Source organism: Callorhinchus milii, unplaced genomic scaffold (assembly GCF_018977255.1).
Source record: "Callorhinchus milii isolate IMCB2004 unplaced genomic scaffold, IMCB_Cmil_1.0 Scaffold25, whole genome shotgun sequence".
NCBI lineage: Eukaryota > Metazoa > Chordata > Chondrichthyes > Chimaeriformes > Callorhinchidae > Callorhinchus > Callorhinchus milii.
This window is the reverse complement of record NW_024704766.1, coordinates 8,096,762-8,124,638: the sequence shown is the minus strand read 5'-3', so window position 1 is coordinate 8,124,638 and position 27,877 is coordinate 8,096,762. Positions and strand designations below refer to the sequence as shown.

Genomic DNA, 27,877 nt, shown 5'->3' with positions numbered 1-27,877 from the left:
ATGGGTCATTGCCTGAAAATGTGGAAATACAGAACAAACACCCTGTTCTTCAAAGGGACTGTGACCTATGACCTTGCGGGGACTTATGTCTGTGAAGCTACCAATGCGATCGGCACAAGATCGGGTCTCGTTGAGGTCAACGTAACAGGTAGGACCAATTCCTGAAACCCCTATATTAATGAAGGCTTTGCTGATCTGAAAGCTGCTAACTTCGCAATGTCTAACTGCATGACTGGTGTGCGGATTGGTGTATTCTCAAAGCTTTCGCAATGAACTCTAAATACTTTGCTGTGCTCCCTTTGCACTAAATAATGAGCAATTCACACATTTCAATACAGATTGATAAGACCAATAAAACAAAGATGGAGAAACTGCTGCTGCTGTCAATCCATAGTTACTGATAGATCAGATTTAACAATTAAGAAATTAAAAAGTGCTGATCAGAGTGCTTTGCCTTAGCAGTACAGTTATATCAGTTTCAACGCAAATTACTGAATTCCTAAAGCAGTTGGGGCACAAAGATGTAATGCTTCTGGGTTTTCAGTGTGCTGTGACGGAAAGGCAGGCGGCCCTTTTAATGTATATTGCATATACTGCATATTTGTTTACTAAGTTGAGTCTGAACCTTAACTCCTTTGGGATGTTGGGAAGAATTTGGCTCTTAAATTCACTAATTCACTTTCTAAATGCAGAGCAATTCAATTGAGACTCAATTGGAATTTCGACAGTGGATGCTTTCAGTTCTTCATAACATAATTCCTACTAAATGATTGCAGTGCACTCAAAGTTTCAACTACCAAATGAATAACATACTTAATGGATTGCTCCAGTGATGCTGCGATGTTATGACATTATTCTATGTGTTATTGTATTTCTACAGAGAGAGAATGTTGCTATCCAATCGTAATTGCAAGGTATAGATTGTGCTACTCGCCAACATTAGAATGTAAAAACACTTGATTAAGTCTGGAATATACTTTAAACTGACAGGAGTAATCGGCAGGGATGCGTGTTGATCAAGTTCACCCAGCCTTGCTATGATTGTGCCTCTTGTTGGCTGATCATGAAATGATGTCAATTAAAGTTATTGATAGACCCAACTGTTTCTGTGTAACCTTCTATCAGCAATAAGTTGTGTAGCTAGGGGATCTCGTACCTCAGTGCAGCAGTTATAAAAAGAATGTCTTCTCTGATATCAGCCAGGTATCAACTGTTCCAGTTTATCCATTATCAGTGTTGGCCACAACATCAATCAACTCCTTCCTTGTGACACGATTATCACTGACATTTCTTTGGTTATTGCCTCTCACTCTATATCCTTTTTCATTTCTATTAACGTCTCCTGATGAGAATGGAAAAGCCACAGATTTCTGTTTCCTGTTACTGTAGACAAGACAACTAGTTTCATCAATCAATTGCTTGTGGTCAGTGGTAAATCATCCTAGGCTAACAAATGACACGATAGTTGGAAGAAGGAACCTCAGCAGATGAGGCGGTAGCGTGCAGGTAATATAGGGAAATCCCATTATAAAGTATAAATTGGGTTCACATACAAGACAGGTGTCCTGTGGACCCAAAGCTGTGGGGATCTGATTGGCCAGGCCCATGAAAAAGGCCGTTTAATTATCCTGTGAAACTCATAGAATGTGAAGCCCAGGAATGTAAACATCCTGAAAAAGAGGGCAAGAAGAATGAGAACAACAGGAACTGGCTGATAATGCAACCTAAGCTGCTGAACCAGAAGGAATTTGTGGATCCTGAATCAGGCTCTGCCCAGGATCTTAAGTCCCTGCAGCTGATCGTAGACAAGACAACCAAGCTCAATTTGGACTGGAGGTAGCTGCACGGACCCTTCCACCAGATGTGAGCGAGATATGGAGACTATGGATTGTCAATGAACTGCTCATAAACTTCATGAAGGCATTAGCCTGAGCTTATTGATGAAACAAAGTGATTGGTTGTCCATCATCCCCCTTGCTCTGTAAAGCTGCCCTGAGATACTGTAGAGAGACTTGTGTCAAACCTTTCATTTGTGTGTGCGTGTGCGCAAGAGCAAGTGATCTTACATCTGTATTTGTGCATATTTGTACAATAGTATGCATGTGTACTTGGATGTTCATGAGTATGTTAATAATAATAATCCTCCTAGACATCTCAAAGAGTCTGAAGCTGTTGGAATTTCTGCTCCTCACTTACTCAGAACATTGTAAAGGATTTAGAACACGGGAGTGCCTTAGAATCATAGAATCGTACAGCACAAAAAGAGCCCTTCGGCCCATCAAGTGTGCCAGCTCTTTGAATAGAGCAATTAATGTCAGCCCTTTCCCATAACCTGCAAACCCGTCGTCCTCAAATACCCGTCCACCGGGTTTTTAAAAGTTGTTATCGAATCGGCCTCGACCACACTTTCAAGCAATGCGTTCCTTCTAGATCAATCATAGAATATTACGGCACAGAAGGAGACCATTCAGCCCATCGAGTCAGTGCCGGCTCTTTGACAGAGCAAATCACTTTCACTAACCCCAATCACCAGCTTTCTCCCCATAACCCTGCAAACCATCTTCCCCAGATACCTGTCCAGTTCTCTCTTAAAAGCTGTTATCGAATCGGACTTCACTGCCCTTTCAGGCAGATCATTCCAAATTGGAACAACTCGCTGAGTGAAAACATTTCTTCTAACCTCCCCTCTGCTTCTTTTGGTAGATATCTTAAGACTGTGACACGAGTCACAGACACACCTACCAGCGGAAACAGCTTTTCCCTATCTCGCCTGTCGAAATCTTTCATGATCTTGAACACCTCTATCAGTCCCCGCGTAACCTTCTCTGCTCTAATGGGAAAAGTCCTAACTTCTCCAGCCTGTCCTCATAGCTAAGGTTCCCATTCCTGGTATCATAATTGTGTAATTGTCCCTGATTGGGAGAAGCTCCCAGTTTTTAGATGGGGCAAACGATGAGGAAGTGCCAAGTCTTTCCCAGTTAGATACAACTGTGGGTGAACAGAGTTCATTACAGATAGTACTATATATTGAAAGTGACCAGATGTTTTAGGTATTGTGTATACAACCCTGTCGGTGTCATCTGTGCCTGCTAGTCAACATTGTCACCCTGGATCAATTGATAGCAATTGGTTGCCTCTGAGTCAGAGGTGCTGGGTTCAAGCGCCACATAGTCTAGACTGACACTCCAATGTAGTGCTGTGGGAGCCCTGCATTTTTCGAGGTTTCTCGCGGTGTCCTCACCAGCAATCCTAGATACAATCAGTCACTTGCTTCCTGGCTATTTGTGGACATTGCTGTGTACAAATTGGCTACCATGTTTGCCTACAAAACATACACACTACACTTTACAATAAATCTTGTGAAATGTTTTGCGATATCCTCCTGACATAGGTGTGTTCTATATTCGCATTGGAAGACAAATTTGCCTTGCATACGTGTGTATAAATGTAGGGTGATTTGCTCCACCTTTGCTGGTGGTGGAGTCGGAATGGGTCGAGGGAGCAGGTGGTCAGTTTCATGCGAGTTATCATGATGGTGAGAGAGGCGTGGAAGGATGGATGGGTAGGGCCGGGTGGAGGGGAGATGGGGTGGTATAGTAGACGGAATGGCAGAGGCAGCTGAGCGGATCCCCTCGACTTTGGATTCGAGGAACTCCAGCATCACCTTGCAGTTGGCATTGGAGGTGAGGATGGGTGAGACATGAGAGGGTGGGTGGAGGAGCCGGTTGGTGATGGAGAAGAGGAGCCTAGGGTTGTTCTTGGCCTCCAAGCGTAGGGGAGAGCAGAGTGGTAGGATTTGTTAAGCTCCAGCCAAATCTGCCGATGGACCGTTAAGTTCCACACAACTGTGCTTCAAGGGAGCGGAGATGGTTGGTGTACCATAGTGATTTACGTGAATAGGAAATGGTTCGGGAAAAGAGGGGAGCGAGGGAATCGAGAGTGGAGGAAAGGGAGCTGTGGAGAAGAGTGACCGAGTAGAATAGGTAATTGAGGGAGGAAGCCAGAAGGGAAGGAGTTTAAATGACTCTTAAGGCAGCCGAGAGGGAAGTGGGGAGATTTTTTTCCAGGGGTTGTATGAGATGAAGGTGGGTTGGGTGGCAGTGGGGAGAGGGATTGAGGAGTTAAGGGAGATGAAGTGATGGTCCAAGATCGCTTTGTCAATGATGGTGAGGTCCGAGACGGTGAGGCCCTGAGTGATCACCAGATTGAGGGAGTGAAGTGGATTTGGAGGGAGAGGTTGAGGGAGGAAATAAGGGAGGAGAAGTCAGCAGAGGTAAAGCAGGAGGGGTGAAGTAAAGGTTGAAGTCGCCTTGAATGAGGAGGCGTTCGGCGCAGAGGGAGAGAGAAGATAGGCAGGTGGAGATGTCGGGGAGGAAGGTGGCTGAGAGGACAATAGATAAGGAGAATTTTGAGGGAAAAGTTGGAGGGGTGATAAAGGATAAAGTGCTCAAAGCAGGGGAAGGTTCCAGTGGAGTATGGGGATAGGCCGAGGGGGGACCGGGAGTGAGAGCTACCCTGCCACCACGGCAGTTAGCCCGCTGGTGTGGGTCATCATGGGGAGAGGGGGACAGTGTTATAGTCCCAGTGAGTCTAGGCTGAAAAATTCAAAGCTGTTGAGTGGATGTGACGTCACGCAGCAGCCGATCTCTGGTTGGATGTTCACCAGGAGAGTCAGCGATGGCCAAGGCAGCAAATGCCACGTTAGCTCCGCGCGGCACAGTCCCCGCGTTAGATCTGGATGCCGTTTGGGGTATCGGACTCCACGCTAGCTCCACCTCCTTGCCCTCTTCTCACAGACATTGTAAACCTCTCCCTGTCCACTGGTACAGTTCCCACCCTATTAAAAAACACCGTCATCACTCCTACCCTTAAAAAAACCCTTCCTGGACCCATCTCTACTCTCAAGCTACCGCCCCATCTCCAACCTCCCTTTCCTCTCCCAGGTCCTGGAACGAGTCGTTGCTTCGCTCTTTCCTCTCCTACCACTCCCTTCTCGAACCCCTCCAATCGGGTTTCCGTGCCGCCCACAGCACAGGAACAGACCTGGTCAAGTGACAAATGATATTCTGTTCATCTGCGACCAGGGCTCCCTCTGCCTCCTCATCCTTGTTGACCTCTCTGCTGCCTTAGACAGCGTCGACCACTCTATCCTTATCCACCACCTCAACCTTCACAGCTCTGTCCTTGACTGGTTCAAATCGTACCTCTCACACTGCCTCCACGTCATCTCCACAAACGGCTTCTCTTCTAGCCCCTGCATCTTCTCGTGCAGTGTTCCTCAGGGCTCTGTCCTTAGTCCCCTCCTCTTCAATAACTCTGTGCTCCCTCTTGGTGATATTATCCACAGACATGGGGTCAACATGTATGCGGATGACTCCCAACTCTACCTCTCTGCCTCCACCCTCGACTCCAGGACCACTGCTGTCCTGACAGAATATCTGTCAGACATCAAGTCTTGGATGAGAGCTAAATTTCTTCAGTTGAACATCAACAAGTCCGAGGCTCTCCTGATTGACTCCTGTCAACACCTCCATACCTCAAGTGCTGACATCATCACCATCCATGGTTGCACACTCTCAACCTTGCTAAGCCAGTCTGGAATCTTGGCATCCAGTTTGACCCTCAACTATCCTTTCTACCCCACATCTACACCATGACCCTTTCTGCCTTCCCCACCTCCGCAACATCGCCAGGCTCCACCACTGTCTCACAACGCAGGCCCCCGAAACCCTCATACATGCTTTCATTATATCGAGACTTGACTATGCATCTCGGGGAGAGGGGAACAATGCTTGTTGGCCTCCCCAACTCCTCCCTCCATAGGCTGCAGATCATCCAGAACTCTGCAGCCCGTGTCCTCTCCTCTTCCTGCTTCCCCCACTGCCCTCCACCCTCTCCGATCCCGACCCCAAGCTCAGATCCAAAACCCTTCGCTGTCCAGAGCCTTGGGATGTCCTCCTGACGTGAAAGGTGCTATACAAATGTAATTTTGTTGTTTGCTGCATTGCTCTTTCATTGACTGTGTTGGCAGTGTTGCTTGTAGTCATTTGTGATTTTATTTCTTGTGCTTGCTCTCCTGAGATATTGGGGAAGAACCATTCTTCCCTGTTAACTGATAATTAGGAAGATCAGGCTTTTGAGGGGTCTGTTTTTTGTGGGCTGGGGGAGGAAAAATTGTTTTGGTGTTGACTGACCTGTGAAATAACATTGAAGGTTAATTACTGGAGTAGAGGGAGAAGCTTGAGTGGCACATAAACAGCACTGAAAGTGTTAAATGCTTGGAGGCAGTTTTGAAAGAGGAAACTGAGTTGAGCTTGGAGCAAATTGAGGGTACCATGTAGGAGAGAACGAATAAGACAAACAGGATGAGCTGAGGGACACTGTACCAAGGGAATGAAGTCATGTAATAGGATTGGCTGAGTGAATGGATCAAGGCTAGTGCTTTATATGTACATTGTAGAAAACTATCTGCAGGCAGCGATCAAAACAAATTGTTCTCTGAATCGTTGATAATGGGAATATGATGCTGGAATTGTCACCACTTAATTTGAAATTGAGGAGCCATCAATCATACTGTGTGTGTGTGTGTGTGTGTGTGCTTGGGTTGGTACACACTTGTGTGTGTCATTTAGTCCATGAAGCATACTGTTTCCTTGGGTGTTATGTACATTTGCAGTGGCAACCCACTCACTGAAATTCAGTCAGAGATATACATGAGAAATGGAATGGACTGTGAAAGGGACATATCGTGTGAAAGACCAATAGTTACAGAGAGACCAATCTGAGAAAGTTGAGAGGAAATATTAAGTTAATAAGAGTGTTTAAGTGGAAGTGGGTGAGAAAAGTTAGAAAGAGTAATGGAAAACTGGACTTTCGATGTTGTCTGCCCATATTTAATGGAAAAAGAATGTTTGGTAGTCCACTGCAAATTATTTCCCAGTAAGTTAGTATTGATGTCATCACATTTATTGCAGCACATTGCCTGTGGTTAAAGGGGGGTAGCATTTCAGTGATATAAGACAAGACAGTAGTGAAAAAGAAAAAAGACCAAGATAGCAGATTAATATAAACAGAAACCTTAGTGAGGAGCTGTGGAGAGAAATTGCCTTCAGTCCTGAGTACAACACTGAATAGTTTACACGTTTCTTAGCCAGAGCCTGTGCAGTTGTTAATAATTAAATTATCTTAATAGAAATAAAGATTGCAGCTGGTTGGATGGACTTGAAATTAAATTTCAATTTTCATAAAAATACCTTAAAGCATAGTAAATTGTGTACTTGAGCTGACAGTTCCATCTGCCTCGGACTTGGCGGGTAAAGATGAGATTCGGGCTGTTGGATGGTGTGTTTTTAAATTAGCGTTTTTATGGCCTTTTGAAAATGAAAACACTAAATATAAAAATATGTATGAAATATTGAGTCTGGAGAGGAACTCGCTGCTTGAAGCAGCGGTTGAATCAAATAGTGTAGATGCATTCAATAGGAAGCTAGACCTTCACTTGAGGGAGAGAAGAATTGAAGGGTATGGGTAAGGAATAGATGAAGACTTGTGTGGAGTACTAGCACCAGTATGGGTTGGTTGGGCCGAATGGCCTGTTTCCGAACTGTATATTCTTTGAATTCTCTGCTCACCGCCTCCAATCTTCAACAGAATATGCATTTTTATTCTCCCACACTATACCCCAGTGAAGACATCTTGGTCCTTCAGTATATTAAGATTCAGTAGCATTTTACTTTCAATAAAAGTGCTGAGGTCAGGACAAGTGAGGGTCAGAGAGTGGATGTGGTTTAGGCATTTGATGTGGACGGTGAGCTCGAGGGAGGAGAGGAAGGCTGAAATAGGACAGGCAGCAGCGAAGTGGTGGTAAGTCTCCCAAGATGAGGTGTTAGAGGAAAGAGGAGAAGTCAGCAAAAAAAATGCATCTGGGGGTTACGTGCTGAGGAAGAGTGGGATGTAGAGGAGATTAGAGATGTGCAAGATCATGGAGGAAATTAAATCAGCACAAGCATGTTACGGGAGATACTCGAAACCAGTAGAGTTTGGTGAGGCTGAGGTAATGGTGCATGGAAGCACTTTGAGGAACGATGAGGCTTTATATATCCGTAGTGCTTGTGAAATAATTCCCTCTAGAATCTTTGCACAGTCACAGATGATGGTTTAATGTTACTCGGAAATTTATAGTTTTTTTTCCTGTTTCTAAAAACAATCTATCCGACCCTGAAGGTTTGATTATAAAAGAGAACAGTACGTAGTAAGCTTTATTTAGTCTCTATATATGTACTGAATATTGAGAGATCCTGCTGGGTTCTGGGAGATTATTTATAACTTTGTAAGTGTGTGAATGAGTGCAACTAACCCTGAGGACTGAGATCTAATCAATAAATCCACATGTGAAGCTCATAAAAGCTTAAGAGTGTATCGGTAAATCTTTGGAGAACTGTTTTCATAGTTACAAGCGACATTGTGTTTGAGGATTTCTACCTTAGAGTTCTGTTAGAGCACTCGTCTCGCAAGCAAGCGATCTCACAAGTTTCGATTCTAGGCAGGGCGAAATGTTGGGCAAGTTACCTTACTCCACACGCCTCTGTTTACCTAGAAATAAATAGGAATTTTTGGTTAATCACTTGGCAGATCGCTTTTCCGGGCGTAATAATTCCTTCAAGAAAAATTAAAAAAATTAAAAATTAGTAACTCACTCCATGACTGCTTGTGGGACACAGCAGTGCACAATTGGCTGATGAGTTTCACCCACAAAATATAATCAATTCAGTTTACAGTATATTCTGTGAAGTGCTTTGAAACGTCTTGGACATGATAAGGCTCTATATGAAATGCAAGGATTGTTATTATTGTAAACTCGTTGAAGACTTTGGAATCTTAAAATGGGAGCAGATGTTAAGTCGTGAAATTATAAGGTGAAAGATCATCGATGATGCAAAGTGAACATGGACTGAAGCATTCACCACCACAATACAGTCACTACACATTACAGTAACAAATCTGTTATTTAGAAGAAATCAGCATTAGCAGACTTGGTGGAGTGGGGGGAGGGGGGGTCTTTCCCAATTTCATGAGGTTCTGAATAAGATTGTTCCCCACCCAGAGGTGAGGAGCACTTATTAAACACTAGTCATGTTAATCCTCATAATACACTGGGTTTTACGGTTAATTGTGCCCCTCCGATAAGGACAGAAATGCAGTGCATTCCTCAAGACTGAGTTGCTATTTGCAGCAAGAGAGCTCTTACTGAACTCTGCCTCCTTAGTAATTTTCTAATTCTGAGTTGTGTCAAAGATTCTGCTACCAAAAGGTGGCCCTACCTTTTAGACACAATAAAATCTTACACAGTGACATAAACTGTGTGTGCCTGTTCTATCTTTTTTGAAAAACTAATCTAAATACAGATGTACTTAATGAGGTTGTAACACATGTGCTGGATTGATTCCTCAAAGCATTCCTCCAGCATGTGACTAATCAGTGGAATGTGACATCTTAACATTCGGCTCTGAGGAACTGTCGGTTCTTATCTTTTGCTGTGTCCTGAATGTGATTAGTGAGGTGCATGGGTTTGATCCATCAGCCATTAGTACTGCAAGTTAGAACAGCTCACTCACGCAGAAGTTGAGATACAGTTTATGCACCTTTTCAGAACTGAAAGCTTGAGTCATTCCAGTCACTGAAACAGTAACGGAATAACCATCAGACAGACCTCACTAGATAGCTGTAATAGTTATATTTCATAGCACTGTACTAGGCTGTATGCCATGTCTTGAAGTGTTGAAGTAATTTGAGACAGTGAAAGTATTTCCATTTCCCCTCATATCAATGCGCTGCCAGTAACCAACTTCCCTTATCTAATCCTATTTGGTTAGTGAGACTCAAATTAACTTGTTCAACTGTTTCCTGGCCCTATTTTGGCCAGAGATTGAAAGTTCAAACCTCCTAGACATCTCTGGAAAGCTGATGCTGCATGTATCTTGGGTTTGTTTGGGTGATTGCTTCCTGCTTTTCTTTGGCTTGAGCATGCCTATTGCATTTTTCATTAATACATGGCTTATTTATGTTTTTTTTTAGAAAAGTTTTAACTATTACCGCTGTTAACTAAATCAAGTCAGTTTAGAAGTTGTTTAGTGAAGTAGTTTTAAAACTACAGTGAAACTGATTATTCATCCCATATAACTTGTCAATCAATCAATATCCCAACTATTTCCCATAAGAAATGTTGATTATGTTCACCTGATAACTAATCACCCTGGGTATCTCATAACTCCTAACTTGTCAGGTTTTCACACCTTTAAGACTGTGTTTCCAAGTAAAATGCCTCTGATAACTTGTCAATAGACAAAGCAAATCAGCAGTTACAACAAAGTATGAAGTGTCCAGGACTACACTTAATGATTGGATGGCAAACAAAAATAAGATTATTTTGTCTGTGGTCATTTTTGCTGCACACTGTTAACAATGTGCTTGCAGCTTATGGATCCATGCAGCTAATGTATGCCAATTACTGTAGGCAATTATTGTATGCCAATTCCTTTTCAGTTTCTTGTATTTGTGTGTGAGCTAAATGTCTTAAAGACTTATGCATGCATTTTGAATTAAAAAAAACTTAAAGAAATCAAGAAACTTCTTTCCCATGACAATTCGATTACCCAAGATGGGAGAGTGGGCTGGTCAATAACCATATCTAATTTGATATTCAATTAAATATCTTATGCTGATTTATTGGGTATTCAAACTACTTCTTCACTGTCTATATATGCATATTTCATGATAAAATGTTTATGTATCAGTGGCCATGCCGATGATTAAATAAAACACTGCAACAGAGTGACCCGTATACAGTTTGAGTAAATAAGTTATCATTTGAGCTATTTTGCTTAAAATGACGAGTCAACAGAATTTTGCTCATCTGAGTTTTTCTGCTTCTAAAAGTGTGCTTTTTGGGAAGTTTTTTTTCAATGTACAGTACCCAGTGTAAATGTATCTTTCACAGCTATTTGTGACCATTCACTGTTATACAGACACAACTGAACTTGGAAAAGAATATGTCATAATAGCCATGATAGAATTGGGATTTCCGACCTTGTGCCTAATTAAATATTAAAGATAGGTAAATTTTGAACAGGTGGCTCAGACACAGTGCATCTCATGCAATTTTCCTTTAATCCATTCTCACAAACCAGATGCTAATCCTTGTTAACGGAATCCTCCTTTAATTATGTTCAATTTTGTGAATGAACAGTCTTGAAAAAAGTGGGATGAGGAATAAGATTAGAGTACAAACTAGTTCTAAATAGTTCCAAGCGAGAGCAATGCATTAGAACCTCCTTCAGTTCGGTGAGGAAGCGGTGATTTCTGGTCGACGTTTTGGCAGTACTCAAACTAACACCTGTGACTGTCGAATTATGCCTTTCATAAAAACAACCATCCAACCCATTCATTCCACTAACCAAAGAGTGGTCACACATGAACAGTGGTCACTTGGGCTTGGTATTGGTACTGAAGCCTGTGGTACTGCACACCAATGTGAGGAGACTGGGACCAAGAGCAGAATGGAATATGCCAATGGGAAGAACATTAGAAAAATGATTAGATGCACTAAATTTATAGTAAGCTTTTAAAATTTATATTAAAAATCTACATGTTCCAATTTCCTTGCGAGCACAGTTGCAAAATAAACATCTACTATAGATTCAAATTGGTGACCATTGTAAGGATTTGACCTGTCACACCCGTCTTGCTGTTCAATTGGAATATTAACCAGGCTGAAAATGAGAGAAGCTGGCTATCTACTGGATTGATCAGACCGTTGGGCAGCAAATAATTTCTTAAATGTCTTTGATATTTGTGTGCACTGTCTCCTGTAGCTTGAGTCTTTTATGAGATGGATTTGAATGCCTTAGATTTCTTGCCATTACAGTTCCCAAATGACTAAAAATGGCAAAATAAACAGCAACAACTTGCATTTATATAGCACCCTTTAGGCAGGGTAGCATCTCGGGGAGCTTAACAGTGGTGGAGCTTGAGGCCGAGTTGGGGGGGAGGGAGGAGGCCCGTAAGCACAGTTGAAAAGGAAGGTCTTGAGGTGTGATCTGACAAAGGGGAAGGAGGGGGCAAAGCAGAGAGATTGAGGGAGAGTTCGAAAGTGTCAAGGCACAATGACTGAAAGCAAGAGCGCCGATGGTGGAACGTAGAGGATGAGGAAACCACCACTGGCAAATTTTTAATCAGTTTAATCTTTGAACCCCAGGAAGCAGAAGTATTGAGCCGAGAAAGTAAGCTCATGTGACCCACAGGCTGCAGTAGAACAGGATCTTGATCAGGAGATGGTGATCCTGTTTAATACAGCCTGTGTAATCAAACCACAGGAGCCCTGAAGATCGAGCTGAGAAACAAACATCTACTGTGGCTTTAAACCTGTAACCAGCAATGGGGAAATGGTCAATATTAAAAATGAATAAATGGGAGAAACTCACAGAATTAGATATAGGAACCAATCCAGAATGGCCCTGCACAAAAGCATAATGCCGGTCACAGTACAGCAATGCACAGATGATATTCTGGATTGCTGGGGTTGAATGCTCTGGATAGGTTCCCATAGGGTTGTCCCCCTCGATTTAAAATAAATTGAGTTACTGAAAGCTAACCTGCAACTTTCCTGTCTGAGACAGTGAATGAACTGAGTGATGATGACCTGGGCCAGCGTGGCCCAGCGGGTGATTTTATCCGGCCTGCGACCATTTCCAACATTCCAACTTCCATTCCCTCCCTCCCTGGTGAACGACCCCCCAGGGCAGCGGCAGGAGCCAGTGGTTGGGAAGACGCAGAGCCGAAAGTGAAAATAATACCAGTCGTTATTGCAGAGTGTACCCGAGCTGAGGGGAAGGAAAGCCTGTCCCCTTAGCCACCGCGTCTTTAGCAACCACCGACTCCTGCCGCTTCACATAATGGCCCTCACGGTTGATTGGGAGAGAAAGAGAGATTGAGAAACGAGGAGGGGGAGGGGGACAGAGAGGGAAGGGGGTGGGCAGAGAGAGAAGGGGGGCAGAGAGAGAGGGGGTGGCAGGGAGGGAGGGGTGGCAGAGAGAGGGGGCAGAGAGGGAGGGAGGGGGGAGCAGAGAGAGAGGGAGGAGGTGGCAGAGAGGGAGGGAGGACGGGGTGGCAGAGGGAGGGAGGAAGGGGGTGGCAGAGAGGGGGAGGGGGGCAGAGAGGGAGGGTGGGGGGGAGCAGAGAGAGAGGGAGGGGGTGGCAGAGAGGGGGAGGGGGTGGCAGAGAGGGGGAGGGGGGCAGAGAGGGGGAGGGGGCAGAGAGGGAGGGTGGGGGGGAGTAGAGAGAGAGGGAGGGGGTGGCAGAGAGGGGGAGGGGGGCAGAGAGGGGGAGGGGGGCAGAGAGGGAGGGTGGGGGGGAGCAGAGGGAGGGGGTGGCAGAGAGTGAGGGAGGAAGCGGGTGGCAGAGAGAGGGAGGGGGCAGAGGGAGGGTGGGGGGGCGCAGAGAGAGGGGGGGCAGTGGGGGAAGGGAGAGGGGGGCAGAGGCGGAGAGGGGCACAGAGGCGGAGGGGCACAATGAGGGACAGAGAGGGAGGGCGGGGAAGGTGGGGCGAGTGGGGAAGGTGGGGGAAGGGGGAATAGAGAGAGTTGAGAGAGTTTGTGAAGGGGGGGAAGAGACGGGAGAGAGAGTGTCTGAGTGAGAGGAGAGGGGGGGGAGATTGAGAGAGATGTGGGGCGAAAGAAACAGAGAGGGAGAGAGCAAATTGAGAGGGTGATAGAGTGAGTGTGAGAGAAGAGACTGAGTGAATGTGAGAGAGGGAGAGAGAGTGCGCAAGAGAGAGAGAACACGAGGGAAAGGACAGGAGAGAGAAACAAAAAAGTGTGAGAGGAGAGAGAGGAGAAGTGAGGGCAGCATTTCGTGGTTCACTCTCAGGACAGATGATTAGAGTCTACCTCGGCCACTGCGGGGGGAAACCAAGGAGAGATCCCAAGATATGTGCCGTGCAGTTAACTCACAGAAAGCTCCCTCTTTCCTCAATGACAAACTTTTCTACGTCCTTCATTTCCCCCTAACTCTATTTCCCATCCCGCCTATTACCTTTGCCCAACAAACACTGGTTTGCTTCATGCCTCCCACCCTATCTGCCCTACAGTCGCCATTTTGCCCCTGCTCTCTAGAGTTCCATTCCTGGAGTTGCTCCAACTCTCTCCCTCACTCCTCTCTTTCAGAGCACATCAAGAACTAACTCTTTGACCATGCTTTCGGTCATCTTTTCCCCTCCCCATCCCACCTCCCTCGGGGTCCCACCCCAACTCAGGTGCCCATCTGGCAGTGTCGAAAAAGGTGCTGTGTCAATGTTGTTATGTTTCTGGAAGAGAAACACAAAATATTTCTTATGAGGCTCACGGACCTTTCTCAAATAGGGAATCCGGTCCTCAGCAGCCAAAAGGTTGGAGCACCCTGACCTGGGCCAATAGAAAAGTGCAGCCGTACTTTTTCCGTAGAATCCGCTATAAACAGCGCCTCTGCTGCAAACCCGCTATAAAATGTAGTTTCTGGCCCCACCTCTCAGCTGTTTATCAGCATCATTGTGGGTGGAGCGGGTCCGGACACGCATATGCGGTGTGGCACAAGCGGCAAATAGGCTTCGCTCCACTCAGAGGCCCCACTGATGAGGTTGTCTGTACATGCGTTTGCTTGAGTGTCTCTATGTGAGTGTGGGTTTCTCTATTTGTTTGTGGGTGTGTCTATGTGCCTCTTTCTCTCTGTGTCTATATCAATGTGTCTCCTCTGTATGTATGTGTTTGTGAGTGTGTGTGTCTCTTCTATACGTGTGTGACATGTCTCTTTGTGTCTGAGTGTGTGTCTCTTATCTCTGCGAATGTGTGTCTCTTTGTCTGTGAGTGTGTGTGTGTGTGAGTCTCTCTGTATGTCTCTCTTTGTGTCTGTGTGTGTGTGTGTCTGTGTCTGTTTGCGGGGCTGAGCCCTGAGAGGCAGGAGATCCTGTAACCCTGTTTGTTTTTTGGCGGATCGCCAGGGTCTTCAAGCCTACCCTGATGTTCTCCCCCACTCCAAATGGGCCATCTAGTTTTTGTTAAACAAGAAATAATTTTTTTAAATTTGCAACAATCTTAACATGTGTTATTTCCTCATTTTTAGTTTTTATCAATAAAGTGAAAAAATGTAGGTTGACAGTAAAATATACCTCAATAGTACCAATCAAATCGCTGAAATTTTCTACAGACTTTGTCAAAATTTCCTGTAATTTTTGACACATTTGCGCCTTTTTCTATTGGCCCAGGTGATGACCACCCAAAATGGTGGCACGTTGACAAATATTTGCAGTGATAAAATCGTATTAATTATTTGCTAATATATTTTCATAAAGTATTTTGAACAGAATGTGTTCTTAGACTTTCTCTGTGATCTCATTCTCCCATGTGTGATGAAAGTGAAGTATTTTGTGCAAGAAGCAGCAATATTCTTTCATGGTCCAGCTCACTGAAACCTGAAAAATAAGCCTCCCTGGTTACCCAGTAATGATGTGTAAATATTGGCAGTGTGCCTTCTGCGGTCTCGCGTTCATACACAGTCCAATTGTACTTGTGATAATTCAGTAATCAGCTCCTGGTTGCCAGCTGTCTGCAGTGAGCTCACACCCACCTCCCACCTGTTGATCCAGCAGCCAAGGTCCTGACAATTGATTAAAAAATACTGTTTGGTTACAAGCCTGGCAGGAAACAGCAGCACACAGCCTTCTTAACACATCTGTGTGTTGCTTAATAAATCCTCAAATAGTTCAAAGTAAGCTTTATTCAATACCACCAGCATTCAAGAGATCAAACCTGTCTGAAAAGATATTGGTGTGTAAATTACCATCTAATATCCATTACAATAATATTAGCAGATTTTTTCCCCCTGTTTTTTCCACTCGATTCACACGCTCCCAATGTGAAAGACTGTATTGTAACCATGTACACATCATACATGACACAATTGCAGGTTTCAGCAGAGAGTGATTCAGGAGCATTCTAACTGATATCTTTTCAGAATTCAGCTGTTTTTTCAAACCTTGTTATTCAGTATCATTTCCAGAAAAAATCTTCACAATCAAGTAGAATCTTGGCAGGGCAGATACTTAGATCATCAATATTCTGTTAAGTTTTATAAACTGCCCACTATTTTGTTAATGATAATGCCAATGATCCTTTAACTAAAAAAAAGTATTAAATTGGGTAGAAAGAAAGAGATAATTCAAGGATTGTAATTATAATAAAAGAATAAAATGTTCAATGTCTTTATTTTGCAGTAGGAATGTAACCCCTCCTTAGCACTAGTCTCTCAATGTGAGGACTTACTAGAACTACCTGTCTTTTTGCAAATAGTGACATTCCCCATGTTTTTCTAAACTCTAGTTATTCATTGAAATTAAGTTTCAAAATTAAGTGGAATACAGTGACACAGAACTGATACTTAGGAGTAAACGTTTTGACCAAAACACCTGAACCTTCAGGAATCAGGCTTATTAATTAATTAATTCTACAGTTGGATTTTGTGATGGGATTGTTGAAAAGCACGGAGTCTTTGGAAGGGAGGTCAAGAGTTATTTCATTTGATCTATGTTAACTGACATTGACGGTTGCCAGATTCATTGATTCTTCACCAATCTAACTAACAGAATGAAGCATTGGGTCAGTTAAGGTTAGAAGTCACCACAAAGTATTCTTTCAGCCAGGTCACTGGGCTGTCTTTGTTAGGGTCACAATAATAATAATAATCCATAATAATATATGCATATATAATAATATATGGCTGATCTTCTAACCTAATTCCATTTACCCGCCCTATTCCCAAAGTATACTGTCAATTCACTTTACATTGTATCCTGTGAAGTGCTTTGAGATTTCTCGAAGATTTGACAAGGTGCTGCATAATTAATTAATAATAATAATGCATTTGATGCAGCATCTTATCAAATCTTCGAGAAATCTCAAAGCACTTCACAGGATACAATGTAAAGTGAAGTGACAGTATACTTTGGGAATAGGGCGGGTAAATGGAATTAGGTTAGAAGATCAGCCATATATTATTAAATGAAGTGGTAGGCTTGAGGGGTCAAATGGCCTACTCCTATTTCTTATGTTTTTATGAAATGCTTTCAAGATTAACACCCATATTTTAAAAAAAGCTAATCACTAAAATGGTTTGCAGCAGCTATAGGTTAAACTTAAAAGGGTGTGTTTCAGATAATTGTGTTTGTTCTGCAGCTAACACATAAAGCAGTCTCTTTCTGTACTGGAGGATAAGAACTTGTTTTATATGGAAGTACAGGTATTGAGTTTCCACCAGGATATCTCCAATATAAAATGCTACTGCCATTAGGGGAATCTGGTTAATGTGCGCAGTTCAACACCAATATCTAGTAACTAAAGCAGGAAGACATTGCTGATACAGATACTGGTACTGATACATGGGATAACAGAAAGTTACGCAAATGATTTCTGTCCTGAGAATGGCCATCAGTGTCACAACTGACCAAGTTCTGTAATAATAACTTGCATTTATATAGCAACCCCACACAGCGCAGCGGCCCAGTGCTTAATAAGAAATCTAAATGCAGCACAGCTCTGTTATAATGTGCTTTTTTTTATAGGATTTAGTTTGAATGTTGGAATGTGCTCCATGGTTGCACACTCCACCTCACTGACTGAGCCAGTTCAGAACCTTGGCATCTTGTTTGACCCTCAACTGTCCTTTCTACCCCTCAGCCATGCCATGACCATCTCCGCCTTGCCCCACCTCCGCAACATCACCTAGCTCCACCGCTGCCTCACCCCTCAGGCCACTGAAATCCTTATCTACGTGTTCATCACATCTAAGCTCGATAGAGCCAGCTCCACTAGCTCCCCATCCCCCAGACAATAGTGTTCAAAATCCTCGCATGCAAGGCCCTCCAAATTTTTAAGACTGAGGTGGATTGATTTTTAATAAGTAAGAGTGTCAAGGGATATGGGAAAAAGGCGGATATTTGGAGTTGAGGTACAGATCTGCCAGATCTAGTAGAATGGCAGAACAGGCTCAAGGGTGGAATGGCTACTCCTGTTCTATGTTCCTAGAAGTTCCTAAAAGGCTTTGATATTATCCATAGTGATGATTGATAATTTGAGAATTGACTGTAGCACACATTTAGAGGATTATCTTGATCTGTTGATAAAAGATGAATGTCACATTCTCCTTGACCTCTTGCTCAACCATCTGTTTTTACTTGTGAGTGTCTCTGTGTCTTGCGCTCTCCATCTCTCTCTCTCTCTCTCTCTCTCTGTTTCTACCTCTCCCTGTCTTTCTCCCTCACACTCTCTCCCCTCTCTCTCTGGATCATTGACTGCTGCTGACACAAGTGATCTGTTATTTGAACAGTGTGTGCACTGCTTATGAGCTGTAGGGCTCCCAGTTGGCACACTGAACTAAGTAGATGATAAAGTGAATGAGTTTTAAAAATGGACACTATCACCTCCATATTTTTAAATCTTTAAATCCATCTACAAATGTGATTTATGAAAAAAAATCTAACTCCTGGAAAGAAATTGTAGTAAAATAATATTGGACAAATTTTATATGAAATTTGAGAAGCAGATGCTCCCGACTATTGTATTTACTTCTGTTTATTTTATAAATTGAAAAGCCATTTCCAACCAGTGCAGTCTGACATCAGATCCCTGAGCACTGAGCTGGCTCTACATTCAGTCCTGAGCTGGGCTGTCAGTTGTTGCAAAAGTCTGAGACTGGGTGAACTACATTAATGCCTGGTCTGAGCAGATCATACAGTCTGAGCCTGTACAGTACCGCTCAAGGTAAAGCTACTTTGAGCTAGTCTTTTACACCAAGCCCAGAGTCTGGCGTTGTACCTGAAGTGCACTGTAATAACTGGTGCACAATATATGTCAAATCAAGTCTCAAACAAATAAATTGGATTGCATCCAAATACCCCATTTACTTTTCAACTTTAAATTGAGTTTACAGAACCAATAATCCCATTAAGAGGGTGTGATGCCTAGCTCAGGTGGAGTCAGGTGGAGTCTTCCATTGGAGAGCGGGCATCAAATATCCTGCTAACTGGTTATTCTATGGAGCTGTATGAAGAACTATTTGCTTTCTGAATCATAACAGATTTCATCTATGTATATAGTGCAGCTGATTCTGAGAAATCTAAACGAGGGGTAATTTTTGCAGCTTTGTTAAGCAATAAAAGTTGCATCTAAAAGTTCCTTAAGTGTGATGTTTTGCAGGTATAACAGCTTTCATGTGGCTTATACATGGAGCTCCATGGCCAGCATGGTAGTGATGCAATGAGACAAACTGTTGGGATATATCTGGGTTACAGAAATATGATCCTGTTGCTAAAAGGATGGTACAGGAGAGCAGCTGGAGGAGTGAGCCAGAACAGGGCTAGGGCTTTGATCTTGTGAGATAATTGATAGTCAGATAGGACAGAGGCGATTGAATTTAAAAAAAAAGGAGAAAAGAAACTGTGACCCAAAGAACAGAAGTAGAGGAACCAAGTTAAGAGGAAGCAACAACAAGAATTTGCACTTTTATAGCACCTTCCACTCAGGGTAGCGTCTCAGAGCGCATAATAATGGTTCCCAACCCCAAGCTGCGGTGGGGGGAGGTGGCTGTAAGCATGGTCAAAAAGGAAGGTTTTCAGCCGGGACTTGAAAAGGGGGAGAGAGGCGGCAAGGCGGAGGGATTGAGGGAGAATGTTCCAGAGTTTGGGGGCGAGTGGCTGAATGCACAATTTCCAATGGTGGAGCAGAGGGTGTGAGGGACAAGCAGGAGGTCAGTGCAGGTTGAGCGGAGGCGTTGGGTGGTGGATTGGGGAGTGCGGAGGTCAGAGAGGTAGGGTGGTGCCAAGGAGTGAAGGGATTTGAACATGAGCGTGAGGATCTCCAAGTCGATCCATTCGGTAATGGGGAGACAGTGGAGCCTGGCCAGAACTTGTGAGAATTGGGTAAGGAGTTTGGTCTGGGTAGGTATGCGGACAACAGAGTTCTGAATGAGCTGGAATTTTTGAATAGTGGAGCTGAGGAGACCGGCAAAGACATGGACGAGGGTTTCGGCTGCATTGGGGGTAAGTTCTGGTCGGAGGTGGGCAATGTGATGGAGCTGGAGGAAGGCAGTCCTGGTCAGGGACCGGATGTGGGGAAGGAAGGACAGTTAGGGGTTGAAGCAGACGCCTAGATTGCACACTGATTCGGAGAGGCTGGGGAGGTTTAGGAGGTCAGATCCACAGAAGTGAAGACGTTGACAGGAGCCAAGGAGTACGGCTTCCGTCTTGTCCACTTTCAGTTGTAAGAAGTTTACGCTCATCCAGGCCCTGGTGTCTGCCAGACAAGCTGATGGAACATCAGTGACCTGGATTCGCAGCTGGAGGAAGCAGAGTAGATTTCTGTGTCATCCGCAAACATGTGGAAGTTTACCCAGTGTCTGCAGTTGACATCACCAACAGATAATATAGATAAGGAAAAGAAGAGGCCAAGGATGGAGTCCTGGAATACCCCACAGGTGTCCGGAGAAACCATTTGCCGAGATGAAGTGGAGGTGGTTGGTTAAGTAGGACTCGAACCATGCAAGTGGGGTCCCACTAAAGTGGATGAGGGAGTAGAGGCAGTAGAAGAGGATGGCGTGGTCGACTATGTCGAACGTGGCAGAGAGATGCAGCAGGATGCGGAGGCAGAGGGAGCCCTGGTCACAGATATAGAGAATGTTGTTTGTGACTTTGACAAGTGCTGTCTCTGTGCTGTGAGCCCAGTGAAAACCAGACTGCAGGGCCTCGTGAGGGAGAGATGTGACCAAAGTTGACCTACAACAATGCATTCCAGGACTATGGCAGGGAAGAGCAAGTTGGAAATGGGATGGTAGTATGAAAGGGTGGGAGGACGATGCAGCCAAGCAGATATTTTCAATCTTTGAAGTGAAGAAGTCTAGGATCTCTTCGCATTTAGCGTTTGAGGATAGAGGGAACTTGAGGGGGTGCATGGAGCAGGTGATGGAAGGTGGAGATCAGTATCTTTGGGTTGTTTTTGGCCTCCAGGATGATTTTGGAGTAAAAGTCAGTTTTCGGCCTGTGAAAGGGAGAGGCAATGGGTGCAGAGATGCTTGAGCCATAGGCAAAACAGCAGAGGAAGAAGAGGGTATGAAAGGATGCAATTTAAGACACATGGAGAGAAATGCAAAGAACAAGAAATCTGATAGTGTTGACAAACTCGAGCGTTGAGTAGGCCACTGTTGGTTATCTGTATCTTTCTTTGTCAGTCATTATGGAATGTAGATTATTTCTAAATACTTGGAATGTGCCTGCTTTCCTAGGATCTACCCGTTCTGTACCAGTAAGCAATTTACCACTCACCCCCTATCGGGCTCTTCCCTTCAAATTTTACCTAACTTTGTCATAAGATAACTACAGCACCTGTATATCTGTTCCACTCAGCTTTCTCTGGAGTGGTAGTGAGAAGTTTTGCATATAATGAGGAACTTTCAGCCAGAAATATCTTGGCTTCTTAACCCTGAGGAGATGTTTCATATTCCAATAATAGTTCCTACTTTGTGCCTGCTGACTTCAAGTAGGTCTCACCTTGTAAATCACATCTACAAGAGACAGTCTCAGATTTCCACTAACTTGGACCACATGGCACATCTAACCAGCAGCCTTAGCACATTGCTGAAGTGTGGAATTCAGTTTCTCTAACCTTCTCTTTGTCCTTAGCTAAGGACCCATCATGTGTCTCTGAGGATTGTACCAGACACTGGAGGGACTGTGAGCTTGGAGACCACTGTGTCGGCATATTGGGATTCATTTAATATGTTCATCTTTTCCCTGGATTGATCCAGCTGCAGATTTTGTCTCAACAGATTATTCAAGACATCTAAAATTATTACATGTTTGAACAATTTGTCTTTAACAGCCAAACCTTTCTTGATTAGTCGTTAGGGGAGCAGCTAAGATTTGCGCTTGGGTCCATTCGCAAAATCTTGAAGGGGAGGAAAACTGTTTCCTGCCCATAATTATTATCTTAAAAAAAGTTAATGTATAATACAGTTGACCATAACTGCGACCTGAGGTCACACCAATAGGTATTTGCAATATCTAAAGTAACAGATTTAAATATTCCATTAACTGGACTCAACAATACTGCAGGTAACAGATGGTCGCACTGTACACGGTGTGGATTAAAAGCTTTTCAACCTGTTCTGCAGATTTATACACTTACGAATCTTAAAATGAAATCTAAACTCTATACATTAGACTGGAAATAATCTGACAAAAAAATTAAAAAAGCAATTGCAGCAAAGCAGTGGCTTTAAGTGAAGTTGACTCCTTCACTTGGGTTACAATGAAATCATTGGCTCTACGGTTTGCATGTAGCAGAACACCTACCTTGTTGAAAATGAGAACATTGCAGTTTGAGACTTATCAGTTCCACATAAAAACTCTTACAAAATAATTTTAAACCAATGCAAACTAAAAACCTACTGTGCTGGAACACTGCTGTATTGTTCTGTTGTGTTGTTGCTATTTATAATGTTGACCTTGATGAAGATGAGACAATTTGCACAAACAATGCACAACAGGAAGATTGCTTATAAATACCCATGGCCTGTGACGATTCTGTTATGAAGAAATTTCACCGTTCACTCAGGTAGCATGGAGTTGGATTTAATGCAAGATTAGCAATATGTTTGTCTACAACATCTATTTCCAAAGATCATTAAAAATATGTTTTGCTTTTTTTTCACTAAGATGGTTACACCATTGTGCATGTAGGTAAGTTCATAGAATCTGTGTGCATAACACTGTATATAAGCAGGTATTCCAAAATAAATCAATGTAGACTGAATTTCCATAGGGGGATAGGTGATAAATTCTACCTCCAATTTGTTTCCCTCTCCCTTTTTTTGGCAACAGTAAACAATGGGCCTCAAATTATTCAGGTTCGTATTTCATGAATAAAAACTGACTTTAACAATTAATGCTTATTTGGGAGAACAAATCGTGGCAAGAACCATGTGTGAAACCATGAAAGAGGGCATTTTAGAAGTGAATCTGTTTGTCTATTTGTGAAGCCTCAATTATATTTTACGCTGAAAATTTTCAACTTTTGAATTTAATTTCTGGTGTTCCTTCTGGTGTTTGCTGAGATGTACTGCTTTCTGCTTCTTTTAGCAACATCTCCTTAGAGTTAAGGTAAATAACTGTGTACGAGTAACCAAGAGAGAGCTCTATATGTGTCTGACATTTCTTGCAGCAGCGTATGAGGTTTGATGTGTATGTGGGGGTAGGGGGCGGATATGAGGTTTGGTGTTTGTGTGTGTGTGGGAGGATATGAAGTCTGGTGTGTGTGGGGGGAGAGGGTATGAGGTTTGGTGTGGAATTCCATCCCCCAATCACTCCGCCTCCTTAGCCTCCTTCAAGTCCCGCCTCAAAACCCTCTTCTTCGACCATGCCATTGGTCAACCCCCTTCCCCTCCCTTCTCCCCCACTGACCCCAGCTCTGGTCTGAAATGCTGTCACTGTCCAGTTCCTTGGGCCATCCTCTGACGTGAAAGGCGCTATACACATGTAATCTTGTTGTGTGTGTGTGTGTAGGGGGTGATGAGGTTTGGTGTGTGTGTGGGAGGGGAGGTTTGGTGTGTGTGTGGGAGGGGGGGTTTGGTGTGTGTGTGGGAGGGGGGGTTGGTGTGTGTGTGGGAGGGGGGGTTTGGTGTGTGTGTGGGAGGGGGGTTTGGTGTGTGTGTGGGAGGGGGGGTTTGGTGTGTGTGTGGGAGGGGAAGTTTGGTGTGTGGGGGGGAGGGGAAGTTTGGTGTGTGTGTTGAGGGTGATGAGGTTTGGTGTGTGTGTGGGAGGGGAGGTTTGGTGTGTGTTGGGGGAGGAATATGAGGTTTGGTGTACGTTGGGGCGTGGGATATGAGGTTTGCTGTGCGTTGTGGGGTGGGGGCAATAAGAGGTTTGGTGTGCGTTGGGGTGGGGGATATGAGGTTTGGTGTGTGTTGGGGGGGATATGAGCGCTGGTGTGTGTTGTGGGGGGGATATGAGGGTTGGTGTGTGTTGTGGGGGGGGATATGAGGTTTGTTGTATGTTGTGAGGGGGATATGAGGGTTGGTGTGTGTTGGGGGGGTATATGAAGGTTGGTGTCTGTTGTGGGGGGATATGAGGGTTGGTGTCTGTTTTGGGGGGATATGAGGTTTGGTGTCTGTTGTGGGGGGGGGGTATGAGGGTTGGTGTCTGTTGTGGGGGGGGGTATGAGGGTTGGTGTCTGTTGTGGGGGGGGGTATGAGGGTTGGTGTCTGTTGTGGGGGGGGTATGAAGGTTGGTGTCTGTTGTGGGGGGGGGGTATGAGGGTTGGTGTCTGTTGTGGGGGGGATATGAGGTTTGGTGTCTGTTGTGGGGGGGGGTATGAGAGTTGGTGTCTGTTGTGGGGGGGATATGAGGTTTGGTGTCTGTTGTGGGGGGGGGGTATGAGGGTTGGTGTCTGTTGTGGGGGGGGGGGGTATGAGGGTTGGTGTCTGTTGTGGGGGGGGGGTATGAGGGTTGGTGTCTGTTGTGGGGGGGGTATGAGGGTTGGTGTGTGTTGTGGGGGGGGGTATGAGGGTTGGTGTGTGTTGTGGGGGAGATATGAGAGTTGGTGTGTGTTGTGGGGGGGGATATGAGGGTTGGTGTCTGTTGTGGGGGGGGCTATGAGGTTTGGTGTGTGGGGGGAGGGTTTGGTGTCTGTGGGGGGGGTGGAGTTTGGAGTATGTGGGAGGGCTGAGGTTTGGTGTGTACCCCACCACACACACCAAAGTATCACAGATACCTGTGCATAGAATGCCTGTGTTAAAGGCTACTGCTGGTCTGAAACTACTCCTTGGGTGTGGGTTGTGGCATTACTAATAGTTTTGTGTGTGTATACAGCTTACGGCTTTGTACGTATGTACAGAACATAAGTGCAACTGATGCTGGTGATGTACCAGAGATACTGTGATCCGTAGTATTCTTGGTAGAAATGTAGATAGTTTGTCCATTTGTGAAGCAGCAATATTTTTCAGTCCATGTAAGTATCAAACAGTTTGTGGAGGACAGTGGGATGCTAACTCTCAGGTCAGCCTTTGATATTGGTGACATACTGCTGTAAGGATGATGAGGATGTCAGACAGCATCTTACGTATAGTTAATTTAGGCATCTTTCTCCCTTCCCTCTGTCTCCCCTTCCCGTTTCCCTTTTTACCTCATCTTTCAAATCACGGGACTGACACTGTCCCTTCCATCTGTCTTTTCCTACCCAGAATCCCCTCAAATCCTACCACCTGACAAAGGCAAAAGCAGAGCGCCCGAGGATGGCATCCGAGACGGCAACAACAACAACAATCTCTTGATTGGAGCCATCGTGGGAGGTGTCGCGCTCGTCATCCTCATCGCCGTCGTAGCTTTCATCGTCCTCCGCAAAAGGCAACAAACCTTCAAAGGAGACTACAGCACAAAGAAACATGTGTTTGGCAATGGGTACAGCAAGGCTGGCATCATGACCTCTGCTCCCCAACATGTACCATACCAGGAAGAATCTGATGAGGATAAAAAACCCTCTCCCATCAACGTGAGCTATGAAAATGAGCGAAAGGTTATGCGAGAGGGAGCAGACTTTGATGTGGACTCCAAGCGCCCTTACTTCACTGTTGACGAGGGAGACACACAGGATGACTTTGATGACCGGACCCTAAGCTTCCAGTATCAGCCTGAGCTAACGGAAGACATGGTGTCACAGAATGATGGCTCCATAATTTCAAAGAAGGAGTGGTATGTGTAGAGGCAGATCTCTGGCACTAGACAGGGCTACAATGTCCTGACCTCCTCACAGGTCATCTCTTTGTAAAGAGTTAATTAACCTGAGCTAAAATCCTAACCATTACATTGTGGTTTATTTTTTACATTTCATTAAGAATAAATTTTGTTCTAAAAACTTAAAAAGCTTATGTATATGATATTAATTGAACACAAGAATCTCACAATACAAATTGGACTTGTTCTAAAACCTAATGTCTACCAAACAGACATCAAGTTGTGTCTCAGGTCAGGCTACCTGACCCTCTATGACTGCATTAACTTAGTAACCATCATTTATTATTAAGCACTGACTAAAGCTGGACACACTATTAACTTACCAGCACTGGGTAGTGAAAATTTACTTACCAAGTTTACTTTTTCTTGGTAAGAAATAACTGTTCCCTTTGCTAATATTGATTTGTTGATCAATAACTGTTACAATTCAGAGAATGAGCTTTGTGCTTCAGTGAATGGTCCTTAATATCCAGTCAGTAAATGGTTAAAATTGCTCCATGATTTGTTGATGAGATAAATACTTTCTGAATCCTAATTTTATTTGAATCGCACACCACAATACTGCCACAATAATTCCCAATTGGGTGTTTAAATGACATGGTACCTTTAAGTCAAAGATTTATTGTACAGTTCCTGGGCTTGGAAATTAATTTGCCTGACCTGGAGTATTTGTTCTCTCTTTGAATTAAATTCTCTTCCCATCTTACAGTATACACATATGTGAGGGTTTAGTTTTTTTATATCTTCTCAGTAAATGTCTTAACCACGTGCAGCCTGGCAGGATGTTTGCAGAACCAGCCTTGATGGCCAGCTTCTAGGAAGCATGGCCACAGAATATAAAGATGTGGATTAAATTGTTTGGTTTAATCCATGCATGTTTCTAAATATTTAAAAATGTTCTCCATGCAGTGTGTGATGTTGTAAACTCAATTACGTAAAAATAATGAATTTTTTAGATTTGTAACACCAGATTATACTTTGAGCTGACTTTATGCAACCTTGGTAAGAAATTAGCTGTATGTTGCAGAGTGAATGTGGCAGTTGTCGCAGGCAACGCTGTGTCGTTAAAGAGTAATTGTGTGTATAGGAGCTTTGCTTCAATATAAGTGCGTTATTTTGTTATTTAGAAATAACAAGTGAACAGCAACTCAGTGAGGCTTGTCTGGAGACTGAACCACTGTGTGTATTTACATCTGACATGAGGCTAGCTGCCAATGAATTGTCAAATCCACATTTACACAGACTCATCACACAATTAAATGGATATTTTTGTAAATGGTTTGATACTTGGGAATTCATCAGTGTAGAGGGAAAAGTAGCAGGAGCAGAGCTTTCACCAGCTATGCATTCCAATGTTCCAACTCCTGACCTCTTCCCACTTCATTTCTGATAGAGTTCAATTTATTGCTGGTGTGTGGGCAGCAGTCCTGCACAATCAGTGTTCCATCTCCCACAATATTACCATAAGGACATTATAGAGACACAAACAAGCAGACAATTGAGCCCATGTTCTCAGCTAATCACACACAGAGTGTTTTTGTTGCACAAATCTTGATGTATCAGCATTTGCCTTTGTTTAACAAAGGGAGTAGAAGGAAGATACCAGTAACTCTAAAATGTAACACTTTATTACTCTGGTAAATTTAAAGACCATCTCCAGAATGCAAGCCAGTAGATTTACATGTAGCCTTGACATTCCGTGATCAGGAATGCACAGCCCACACTTCAGCCAAACAGAAGCAGATGCAAACAGAAACTGGAAACACAAAGTCAGGCAGCTTTTTACAAAACAGCCTGAGGGGAGCTGCCAATGGCTGCAAGCCTTAGTATGAGTTTTAACTTCTTGTTGGGTTCCTGACTTATTAACCTTGATCAGACAATAGTGAGACTGAACACTATACTACTTTTTCAGGATTTTACTTGTGCTTTACAAAGATTTATTTGAATTACAAAACTACTGTCACAGTCAGCAAATAATAATAATAATCCTTGCATTTGATATAGCGCCTTATCATA

General features: G+C 43.8%; 1 protein-coding gene across 1 annotated transcript; it reads left to right on the top strand.

Annotated features, from left to right (window-relative positions):
- LOC103190758 (nectin-1-like) lies at nt 1-27,877 on the top strand. The gene is made up of 2 exons (XM_007911644.2): nt 1-148; nt 25,312-27,877. The coding sequence occupies exons 1-2, from the start codon at nt 1-3 to the stop codon at nt 25,827-25,829; spliced, it is 666 nt and encodes a 221-aa protein (XP_007909835.2). The 3' UTR covers nt 25,830-27,877.

What these genes read in the sequence shown, in the direction of transcription:
- LOC103190758 (XM_007911644.2), top strand. Translation starts at nt 1, where the DNA reads ATGGGTCATTGCCTGAAAATGTGGAAATACAGAACAAACACCCTGTTC. An exon ending in CGTTGAGGTCAACGTAACAG is followed by an intron (nt 149 to 25,311) that starts GTAGGACCAATT and finishes TTTCCTACCCAG; the next exon opens with AATCCCCTCAAATCCTACCA.